The 12496-nt window shown below is 37.9% G+C and overlaps 1 protein-coding gene across 1 annotated transcript; it reads right to left on the reverse strand.

Annotated features, from left to right (window-relative positions):
* Positions 1–801: 801 nt before the first annotated feature.
* On the reverse strand, positions 802–4272 carry LOC126699715 (disease resistance protein RPM1-like). The gene is made up of 2 exons (XM_050397665.1): positions 2813–4272; positions 802–2241 (listed from the first exon to the last, which is right to left on the reverse strand). The coding sequence occupies exons 1-2, from the start codon at positions 4157–4159 to the stop codon at positions 988–990; spliced, it is 2601 nt and encodes an 866-aa protein (XP_050253622.1). The 5' UTR covers positions 4160–4272; the 3' UTR covers positions 802–987.
* Between the last annotated feature and the right edge of the window lie 8224 nt (positions 4273–12496).

Here is a 12496-nt window from a genome sequence, read left to right on the forward strand (position 1 = left end):
AGTATAAAAATTGACTAGCTTCAGAATTTAAAATCGTTAGCAAGTAAAACCATTCCATTTTTTCCACATCCTAATATACCAAAATTTTGCGATATTCCCAGTTTTGGGTTCAGTAACATGAATGTACGTACCCCACAAGCTCAATAATATTTATGCAATGGCATTGTATAGGTGACAACGTTTTTTTAGTTGGAAGAACTACTTCAACAATCCTCCCAATAACCTAATAATTTTTCTAAGAGAAGAGTCATTTGGTCAGATAAAATTTATAAATCACACAACTTTATGCAAGAAGAAGAAGAAATAGCACGTAAATTGAAGAACTGGCATGTATAGAACTAACTGAAACAATAGAAAACAATTAATTGGGATGAATCGTGTATTGTTCATTGTTTACATAAGCTGCTAAATTGCATACAACACAAAGAGGATGAGCAAATCCATGAATGAACCAGTAGCAATCTTCCAACAATCTGCCACTAGGCATCATTCAGTTCAATCTTTTACATTTTGTTACAAGCAATTAACAACCAAAGTCTTGAGTATTAATTTGAACAATAAGCAAATACCCTAAATAATACGTTGAATTAGAACTCCAAATAGAAACTGGAACCCTCTTGAAGCAAACAAGGCAAACTCATAATTTCCTCAGCATGATTCTGCCATGGGTAAAAAAGAAAAAAAAAAAAGATATGGTAAATTTCGTGAAGGTTTGACTTAGAAAAGATTAACGTTAGTTCCAAAAAATTAAGCCATTACAAAGTGGAATAACAAATAGAATTAAGAGGCTTTACCTTTCTAAACGAATCAGGAGATTCAGGACAAGCCTTCATGAAACATCTCGAGTTACTACCTCATATAGATCTTTGGGATGTGCTGCACCTTTGCAAAATCCACACTACCTTCTCCCAAGTTGATGCGATTTTTAAGTTGCATTGAGACTGACTCCAAAATCAGTTCTTGGAGATTTTCAAGGTATTCAATGCCCTAAGGCACTGTATCTAACTCCATGCAGTCGGCAATATAAAGGGATTGCACTTTTGGCATCACACTCTTTCTTATTATTATTTCATTCAACTCAGGGAAATTACGAATCGTCAAACTAGTAAGCTTAGGAAAGCCTGTATGGAAAACCATTTGCTTTCCACTATAGGCATTGTTAATTGAAAGACGTACCAAATTGGGCAAAGCAGCAATCTGAGGGAGTACATCTTCTTTCAACCTCGACCAATGCAGATACAAAAATGTGAGGTTTTGAAGTGAAGAAAACCATTGTGGCACCTTCTCTAATTTTCCTACCAAAACAAGAGATAGAAGGTTGCGAGGAGGAGATGAGAGTGCATCCATCCGAAGAGTTTCCTCCTCATTCGTTACCATGATTAACAAGCGGCGAAGTAGAGTCATGCCTTGGATTGAGTCACACAAATCCATCTCATGTGCTGCTTTCACATTTGAAATACCAAGGCTGGTAAGTTGGGTCATGCTTCGAATCTGTCTTATCAAGTCATCTCTTGCTTCAATAACAGAGACAGATTGCAAATTCGTTAGCCTACAAATTTTTGATGGTACTTGCACCCCATTAACAATTCTGAAATCATTTGAATTTCTATTGTAGCTATGCATAATTAGATATTGCAAGTTCTTCAACTTTCCTATTTCGCGAGGAAGGGCCTTTATCCTTGTGTCACTGATGTCCAAGGATTGAAGGTTAAGGAGCCTGGATATAGATTTTGGAAGCTCTTTAACTGAAGTTCCCTTTAAATTCAAGTACCTTAAGTTGAATAAATTGACTACTTTATTAGGCAATTCATCAATTTCAGCACCTGCCAAATCGAGGACCCTTAGCATTTTAATTCTGGAAGGTATTGTTTTCAACTTGTTAAAAACAAGAAAAGAACGAAGCTTTGACACACCAGAAAATGATCTGAGTTCTTTATTGGTGAATTGAAATGCGGCGTGCTTTGCATTCTGCCATTCTTCTCCTCCGTTATGTACAACACCAAAGTTCTCTCTTTTTGATATTAATAAAGCAAGATCCCGCATAACATCGTGCATCTTAAATGCTTTTGGCCTTCCAAATTCATTCCTCCTTACAACTTGAAGCATGTTTCGGAAAACAAGTTCTTCAAGATATCCCTCTGCTACATCTTCTGGAGTAGACCCTTTAACTTGTTCAATAAATCCTTCTGCAAACCATAGCTTCATTAGCCTCTTTCTTCTAATCATATAATCCAGGGGCGGCTTGATGCATTTGGGGGCCTAAGGCGAAAATTGATCATCTTATTTAGATGCAAAATTACTACTAATTAACATGAACTACATAGAAATTTTTTTTTTTTTTTGAATTTTTAAGACAAAAAAAATTTGACAAAATTTTTCATACTTGTTGATGTGGTAGATTGATAGTGGTAAGTAAAACAGTGGTATTAGTGGTAGATTTAGATGAAAACTAGTAAAAGTTTGCTAATTAAACTCTTATTATTATTCTTTTTTTTTTAGAAGTGCAACATTCACAATATTTTTTACAACAAATCCTAGATTTTAAACTGCTTTTTGTTTTTTATTTGAAAATATCACTATAATTATTTTTTTGCCATCAACAATAGGCTGTAATAACTTGCTACTTAGTATTAGTTGTAAAAATGTTGTGAAAAATATTGTGGACGACGTTGCATTTTTCTCTATTTTTTTATTTGTTTTTCATCTAATAAAAAAAATTATTTTATTTATTGATTATAAATAATCCTATTGGTTAAAATTTAGGGGCCTTTTTTTTACATGGGGCCTTAGGCGGTTGCATTTTTTGCTCCACCATAGAGCCGGCCCTGATATAATCTTCTGGGAAAAAGGAACAATATAAGAAACAATGCTTCAAATGGTGTGACAAATCCTTGAAACTAAGTGACAATATACTATTCACTCCTTGTAGCCTAGGATTGTTACTAAGATTCCAATTCAAGCTGTTGTGAATTTTGTTCCATTGAGAAATATTCTTGGAGTACATAAGACTTCCCAAAGCCACTATTGCAAGAGGTAGGCCTCGACATTTCCCCACAAGTTCTTGAGCCAACAATTCATGCTCCGGTGGACAACATCCATTTGGACTACTTGAGAATGCTTTCTTGCAGAAGAGTGTCCACGCCTCTTCCTTTTCCAGCAGCTCAATACGATGAATATGGATTTCACCCCAAAAATGATAGCTAGCTACATCTTCATTTCGAGTCGTAACAATGATTCTGCTCCCAGGACAACCATCTGGAAGTGGCGCCTTTAAATAATCTAAGAGGTCTGTGTCCCAAACATCATCTATCACAAGTAGATACTTTTTCTTCTCTAAGTAGTTTACCAACCTTTCTGATAATGCTCTGTACTCAATGGAACTCAAGTCCTCTGGATAGACTTGATTAGAATTCTTCCATGATGTGTCGAATTCTTTAATCATGCTTCTCAACAAGTCTTCTGTGTCATATACTTGGGAAACAGTGATCCATGCATAACAGTCAAAATGTCTCTTTACATCATCATTGTTGTAGATGTTGGCAACTAGTGTGGTTTTGCCTGATCCTCCCATCCCGACTACTGAAATGACAGTTCGTTCTGGCTCGCCATCCATCAACGGACCCATTAGCAATTGTCTTTTATCCTTTATCCCCACAAGTTCATCTTCTTTAAGAAAAAGATGTGATTCAGCATGATGCAAGTTCCGTCTGTGATTATAGTTTGAATTTGAGCCCTCCATCTGATCAATAGCATATCCTTGCTTTATATCTGGAATGACCTTGATTTTATTCTTGATTTTTTGTAACTTGCTTGCGGTTTTATGCCTCTCCCATAGATTTCTTGGAAAGTAAATGGTGTGGCATAGGAACCTCGCAGATCGACCACTGATTCCTTCTCTACTGATCTGATACATGAACTTATGAATGACGTCTTCAACATCATATGCTATGTCTGTCACAGTTGCCACCCAAGCTTTCTCTCCTTCGCTGCCTGCTCCCTTCTTTTCAGCATCTATTAAGACGGATTGCATGATTATCAACTCATTCTTGATTTCTTCAATAGCTTCACTAACCTTCCATAACAACGAACTTTCAGATGAAAGGATTGAAAGGATTAATGGGATACTTCTAATTAAGAGTCCCAATACAGCTGTGTGCATTTTTAACTTCAAAGTTCCTTCTGGATGTAGTCACAAAGTTTTTACGCTCCCCTTCTTCAACTTTAACCACACCAGCGAGGGAGAGTGTGTGTTATGCTTTGACTTATTAATGTCCGATCCTACACAGAAAAAATAGAGGTGAGGATATAATGCATGCATAATGTATTCTAATTCTCAAAAAAGTAGTGTAGCGGTACAACCCAAAGAATATAGAATATAGCACATGATTAGTGGAGTATAAAATAAAACACAAAAAGATTGGACCAAAAATTTGTATTTACAAGTCAACTAAATTTATAAATGGTGTTTTTTCTTTCCTTAGGCTGAGGGGGCGAGGGTATATAATGCCAACATCAAGCAAAGGTCATGTAAAAATTAGAATACAATGATCTTTGTTTTTATCACTAGTTTTGGTGGCATGTGCAAGACTCGTGCTGCCCTCTGATTGCAAAAATTAAGATAGAGTTTCTATTTAAAGAACTATGAAGTCATATGCTCAAAAATACATGCCACATAATGCTAATATTGTTCATATAAATTTTTTTGATTACACATAAACTTCAAGTAACTATTTAACATATGAAATATATATTAATTTTTCTATGATAATTTTTTATAACCTATTTTCTAAAGGCAATATACTAAAAACTTTTAAAAATGATATTGAATATCATTATCCTACATTTTATATGTATCTATGATGTTTAGCTTACTAATCTTTCAATAGACAACCTTTTAAGCAAGAAAATAAATTAAAATAATAATAAAAAAAATAAAAACAATATAAGAAAATGCATATGTGCAATTGAAGTTTCCATTAGATAAAATTATAGGTCTAGAAGATTAAAAAACTAGTAAATTAGTGTTCTCTAGGTAACAAATAGAATACCTTATATCATAATTTCAACTTCCTAAGCATGACTACTACATAAAACTCAAAATACGTGAAGAATATTTTTGAGATATTAAAATTCAGTGAGGTATTTTAGATATAACACAATGGAATATTTTAGGAATTATACGATTTCATTAGAGTATAATTTAGAGAGTAATAGTAGGGTGTATTTGCTAATTTCTAATATATAAAAGGCAAAATTGCTTGGTTTTATAGTTTAGGGGGAGTTCTAAACTACCCAAGTATAAAGGGGAGAAATGACATTTTCCCTAAGTATTTTTGTGTGTAAAACTATGCACACACACACTTTTAAAGTGGCGCGTAAAAAAAGAACATACAAATAAACAAAGAGTTAGCCCAAGAAAGCTGTGCATGAAATAGTGAATTTTGGCTCACCAAAGGTGACTAATCTAAAAAAGAAGTCTAGGAATACAACAAAATATCACAACAATTTCACAATATCATTATTTATAGTTGTGGTTGCAATCGGTCTAATATTTTATTATTTTATTTTATATTTGTTTTGACTTATAAGGAACTTATGCCTTATTAGTTGTGAAAATATTATGACATAAACAAAATGTCTTAACATTTTCACAGTATCTTTATTTTTAGTATGGTGGATTTTGGTATGATATTTTATTATTTTATTTTGACATATAAGGAATTGACACTATAGCAGTTATGAAAATATTGTAATATTGTGCAAATATTGTAACAACAACAAAATATTACAATATTTTCACAATAATTATTTTAGGGGTAATTACACTCCTCTCCCTTGAAGTTTAGGAAAATGACACTCCGCTTCAAACTTGAAAAAAAAAAAAAAAAGCACTTTTCCCCTTTATCATCCAATTGACGAAACTTTATTAATTTAATATTAAAAATTTTATGTACTAACCTGCCAATTGCTTAAGGGCAAGACAAGTTTCTAAAATTATTTTATTTCATAATTAAAAATCATTGTTTTAAAATATTAATTAAATTTTATTTTAAAATATTAAGTGTGAATTTTTCTTACTATTATTTTTTTTCTTTTTTCAACTTGTTATGGAGAGATTTGATGTTACAAGTGTTTTGGTGCTTGATAAATTTTTCATTTTTATTCTAATTTTATCAATTATTTTTTTACTAACCATGGTTAAACTTTTGTTAAGAGATTCTCATAAAAATTTAGAATATTTCATCCTAATATAAAAAAAAAGAGGGGAAAGGAGGGAAGAGTGTTAATTTCTTCAAACCTCAAGGAAGGAAAGTGTTTTTTTCCTTCAGGTTTAGGATAGAGTGTTATTCCCCCAAACTTCAAGGGATGAGAATGTAATTATCACAATATTTTGTTTTGACCTATAAAGAACTAATAACTTAGCAATTATGAAAATATTGTGAAAATTTGTTGTGTCGTTATAACTATTTCTAAACAAAAACACTGTGCAGCACATATAAACTTTTTTTAAAAAGTGTGTATAAATATTAAAAAAAAAAGAAAAAAAAAAAAGAGAAAAAGTGGCCGGCTAAAACGGTGAGTTTTGACTCACCAATTGACTAACCAAAAAGACCTTTTCATACCGGTGTTGCGGTCCGCCGATTTAACTGTTGCAGGTTTGAGGTTTAATTGTTGGCCTTTGATTCTCCTCATTTAGGTAATATAATTTTAAAATAAAAGTATTACATTTACAATATTTTTACAATACTTTTACAAAAAATTTGAGATGATAAGTTGTTATTGGTACTAATTTGAACATATCATTAAAATTATTTTTTTTTCAAAAATAATAGTCAATAATAATCTGCGATTTAGGATTTACTATGAAAATATTGTAAAAATATGGTAGGTATAATATTTCTTTATATTAAAGCTTTTCATTCCTGATCCAAATTCACAATTTTAGCTCAGAAAAAATTATACCAAACCAAAATTACCGGTATAAAAGACAAAATTATGTGTGCGTTTGGTATTGACTTAAAAAATTAGTTTTTTTTTTATTATTATTTAGTTTATTTTTGCTACTATTTATAGGTTTTATTCTACTTTTTGAAACTATTTATAGGTTCCACTATACTATTTCAACCACTTTTTAATTTTATCTACATTACTTTCAGCATTTTTTTTTAAAAAAAATTTCAATTAAATAAGCTGTGACTGACGTCAAACCAAAGCTATTGATGAAAAGCTCTTTCACTCTTAAATAGTTAGGGTCTGTTTGGGATCTACTTATTTTGTTAAAATTGAAATTTTTTTGTTAAAAGTACTATAGATAAAGGTAAAAATTAGCTGAAATAGTATAGTGAAACTCATAAATATCTATGAATAGTAGTAAAAATAAACTAAATAGTAAAATAAGTTAACTTTTTAATTTGAAACCAAACGCACCTTAGAAGAAGAAAAGTAAACTTAATTTAACAAAAATTAAAAACTACTATTTTTCGGTGACAAGACAACAGTGTCTGTATTTATTTGATCAATTTGTCATGCCAACATTAGAAGGATGTAGGGTTAGAGGGATACCAAATGATTCCAATACTTATTGTGGTTTAACACGGTTTGAACCCCACCAGCTAGCTCCTTCCTCTATTTACCTATCAAATAACAAAGAAATTAACAAAAAACATTAGTTGGATCAAGGATCGATGCATACATTTTGTCTTTTATAATAGCAATGTTGATTGTAATAATTATAAGGGAAGGCGAGAGTACCATAAAATGTTTTTTCCCTATCAAAAAAAAAAAAAAAAGAACTGTTTTTTTTCCCCTAAGATTTCTAAAAATGAAATAACTGATAATATTTTCATTTTGATAATGAAATTAGAAATTACATGGTTTACGGACCAAAATTTTGACAATTTTTTTTTTTTTTTATTTCGTTCTAAAAAAACAATTAAGTCTTTCTAAAATGTAATTCTAATCTAATTTTACAATTAAAACCGTTGCACAAACTATTTCTTTATAAAAATTTACATTTATTTCCACGCAAAAACATCAGAATTTAAAAGACACTGACAAAAATATAAATTTTTGCATGTAAGACTTGTTCAAGTGACAATTAAATCATTAATAAGACCAAGTTAAATACATTTGTTTTGCCATGTTTAAGAGATGCTATACATTTCAGTTTTCCTTGATTTATTAGTTCTTTATTAGGAAACCATAGAGTCAAGTTTGCATTAGGAACCTGTAGGGGGCGATTTTTGGGGCTCAGGCCCAACAGGCGGGTGGTTCTGGCCCAAAAGTCCCTCAACAATGAATTTGTAGAGAGTAGGTTACAGAACTAGGTCTTTGACAGAGGAAACGTAGTTATGGACAAGCCATGCAACCAGTTGGACGTAGGGATATTCCTTCAAGCTTTTGGAATGACAGTCCCTGGGGCTGTATCTTCCGCTTTTTGTCTCTAACTCCTTTCTCCTCTTTTCTCTCTTTTTTCTTCTTCCTGCTCGCGATCCCTTGTCCATGGGGATCTCCTTCTCTTATATAGCATCCTTCCTGAGATCACGACCCTACACTTGTTAATCATCTGGCCCTCTACTTGAGTGCCTGTCCCATAGGTCATCTTCCCCCTTTTCTGTGAGTTGCACTGGCCAAGATAATTCTGTGCTCCTGTCCTTTCCACATTAATGCGGTTGGAAAAGTAGTTCCTTGGCATTTAATGCGGCAGTTGTGATTGCCCCCCTTCCTGAACGTCATGCACTATTCCTTCGTATTGGGTGACTTTTCGCCATGTATAGGGTGCGAATCGGATGCTCACTTGGCGAGTCCGAGGAGGTACTCCTCCTCGGACGCCCTTAAGCAGGCCCGGCCCCACATGGTTGGGATGGGATATCCTATGCCCATGCTTTTTCTTCTTGTTGTGGTTGGGCTTGGTGCATGTACTAAAGCCCAACATCGGCTGACGGATTTTACCCCCACAATAGCCCCTCAAAATGCCTGCCTTTTTTCTGGGTCCGAGGAGAAAAGGCGGGATTTTGATACTCACTAGACGGTTCGTGGTGAATCACTGCTTCACACGTGTAGGGGGGAAGCACGCCTTCACGTGCCTCATTAATGCTGAGGGCAGTTAATGACCCAGGGGAAAGTAACCGCAGCTTTCGAGGTTTTACACTCGCCCAATCCAACGGTTGGAGGTAGGATCTACGGTGGACAGCATTTCACTCGCCTTAGACGTAAGTGCGCCTGTTCAACTTCTACCGAATATAATAGGTTTTGAGGGCGGTTGTCCTTCACTTTTGACGAGCATTCCAATATTCAGAACGTCTCAGAGCTTTCTCCTTCAGTCCGCTCTCACTCCCGCTGCCATTCTCTTGAAGACTCCTACAAGCTTCTTACCCGTAAGTGCGCGCTTCTTCTCCGTTATTCTTCATTAATCATATTGCCTTCAAGTTGTTTTTAGGATTAGAGGGGATGGGTAGGCTTCAGAAAATGGTAGATTCTCCGGCCGGTATGGCGGGCTTCAGGGCGAAGTATCGTATCCCACCGGAGGTAGGTTTAGAGTACTGTCATCTGGAGGACATTTTGTTCAAGCGGAGTACAGGGGAAGTCGCAATTCCAATGATAGCCTTCGTGGAAGGAGGAATGACTATTCCAATGGGGAGAATAACTAGGGATTACCTACGTGGTCATAGATTGGCCCCCCATCAATGCACCGCTAATCTATTCCGGATCCTGGGGTGTGTCGAAACCCTGAACAATCAGATGAACCTCGGCCTCTCATGGCATGACGTGGTTCATCTTTATGAATGCCATAGGCTCGGCGACTCGTACTATCTAAAGTCCAGGACTGACGAAGTGAGGTTGATATCCTGCCTTCCAAAGTCCAGCAAAGGCTTGAAGGACGACCATTTGATCGTCTCCGGACCATGGTATGACGGCCCTCACTGTCCGACTAGGGCGGGAACGCCAGGTGGGGTGTCGTAGTACTAGATTCCGTGGGGAGGATTTTAGTTTCAAGCTTCTCCCCCTCCTTTTTCTTTTATTTTAATCTTGTTGGTTTGGTTGCATGTCTCCTCGGACTAACATAAACCTTTTAATGGCCTTCGCAGACAAGGAGCGAACGTCCCCTTGGCTGAGCTTGGTCAATATCCCGGCCCTAAATTACCTCCTGAGGTCCGAGATCTTCGTTAGCGAGGACGGACAACTACGGTCGGCTCCTTTGATTTTGGACTTCACTCCACTCACTCGAGCACAGGTGGAAGCCGGACAAGCTATAAGGGCTGGCAGTCCGAGGTTGGCACGCATTGACGTTTCCATACCAGGGTTTCTCGCTGCCACAGACTTGCCTCCTGTTCAGTTACCTCCCCAACGTGCCTTTCCCCCAGTAGTTATCCCAGAGGAGGAGGCTGGCTCTTCACACTCGTCCTTAGCGGATCAGACAGACCAGTTTCAATTTACTGAGGAAGGGGAGGTTTCGGTCAGAGTAGTAGAGATCTCCGACTCTGACGCTGATTTAGATTGCACCTCAGCGGCTCCTGGTACTGGTTTGGTCATCGCACAACCTGATATCAGCGAAGACACAGAAGAAGAAGAAGGAATGGACCTCCAGCCGAGGACTGGCCTCAGGGGTCTTCTATCCAACAGGTCCAAAGGGCAGACCTCCTCCCCCTCTCTCGTCGGATGCGGCGTTGCAGCCTATGCCTAACTTAAGGCGAAAAAGGCCTGTAGAAGAGACGGAGGAGGGAGAGGTTGCCCGTGAGAAAGCCGGGCCTAAAAAGAAGGGCAAGGAAACGAAAGAGCCCCGAGAGAAAAGGACCAGGTCCACTGAGAGCCGAGATGAGGCGGCCATTCTGAGGGGACCACGAACATGGTCTCCTCGGATCGAGCTAGATGGCGCTCCAATCCTCTGGGATGCGACCTTATGGGAATCCTAGAGAGAGCAGGCTTCGTTCATGGCCGAGGCGCTGCAGCAGCCTCTTCTCTTGCCCCGTGACATGGAGAACCTCAGGAAGATTCGTCAGCCAGAACTCTTCATGTCACTGAAGAGGGACCTGGCAGTGGTAAGCGGAACCTCCTATCTTGTCTTTGTGTTGAGTACCTTCTTATCGTTTTATCTTGATATCGTCTTCATTTTCGTCCGAGCGCAGGTCACCCAACAAATTTATGTTGCTGAGGAGTGGGCCAAGAAGACCCGTGAGGATATGCATAGGGAGGCTCAGTCCCGTGCTGCAGCTGAGAGGGCCGCTGGCGATTTCAAACGAGATCTTGATCGTCAGGATAATGAGCTAAAAGAGGTAAAGAAGGCCAATGCGAGTGCAGAGGCTGGCCTAAAAAATGCTGAAAAGCAAGCCGACGAGCTGCGCAAGCAGCTCCGTCACTCTGAGGAAAGACTGTCAGCGGAGCAACAGGCGGTTTCGGAGCTTAAGCCTGAGCTTGCAAAGACCAAGGAAGAAGCTCGCTTGTCCAGGGAGGTTGCCGAGAAGGCTGTGGCGGCTTCGTATGAACGTGGAGTTCACGATACTGAGGAGAGGCTGGCCGAGGAAGTCGCCACCGTCTGCAGGGAATACGTCACCTCGACCTGGGGAGTGGCCATGGATCGGGCAGCCGTCCCCGCAGATTCTGATCTCAGGAAAGCTGAGAACATCTTTTTTCCTGCGGAAATACGTGAGATTCCTGGCGAGGTCGCCTCCACTGAGCCTCTTCCAGCAGATTCCTCCGTTCCCGAGACTGGGGGCACGGAGCAAGCTACGCAGGGCCAGTCACCCGAGGACAGTCTTCGCATCAGCGAGATCCTTGCCCAGGCCAAGGAGATCACCCCGGAGAACCCAGCAGCGGATGATCAGCCTGTCCCGACTCAGGGCCCTTAGGGGCGTAGTATAGGAATTCGTCTGTTTTGCTTTTTGTACCTCGTTTTGTTTGATCCTTGCTAATGTTTCTAAACTGAGTTACTTTGAACATTATATGGCAAAAGTTATTTCATTTCATATATCGCTGCTTTATTCTATTTTGTTTTCATCATGAATGGATATCGGTTTTGCCATTTTACTGCTGAAAGTCAAGCAATAATGAATGAGTACGTTAGAATGGTCGATACTTTATAATTGGGCAAAAACGATTACAATGCTGACTTCTCCCAAGTCCGTGGCCCTTTAACGCTTATTGAGAATTGCACAATGGTTAATTTCCCCCCAAATTTGTGGTCCGGAGAGCCATGCAGGACTTGGGTTCTGTTTAACACTTACTGAAATTCGTTGCGTGGTTAATTTCCCCCAAGTCTGTGGTCCGAGGAGCCATACAGGACTTGGGTTCTGTTTAACACTTATGGTTTGTCGTTGCGTGGTTAATTTCCCCCAAGTCTGTGGTCCGAGGAGCCATGCAGGACTTGGGTTCTGTTTAACAGTTACTGAGAATCGTTGCGTGGTTAATTTCCCCCAAGTCTGTGGTCCGAGGAGCCATGCAGGACTTGGGTTCTGTTTAACACTTATGGAGAGTCGTTGCGTGGTTAATTTCCCCCAAG

The sequence above is a fragment of the Quercus robur genome, chromosome 9 (assembly GCF_932294415.1).
Source record: "Quercus robur chromosome 9, dhQueRobu3.1, whole genome shotgun sequence".
NCBI classification, from domain to species: Eukaryota; Viridiplantae; Streptophyta; class Magnoliopsida; order Fagales; family Fagaceae; genus Quercus; species Quercus robur.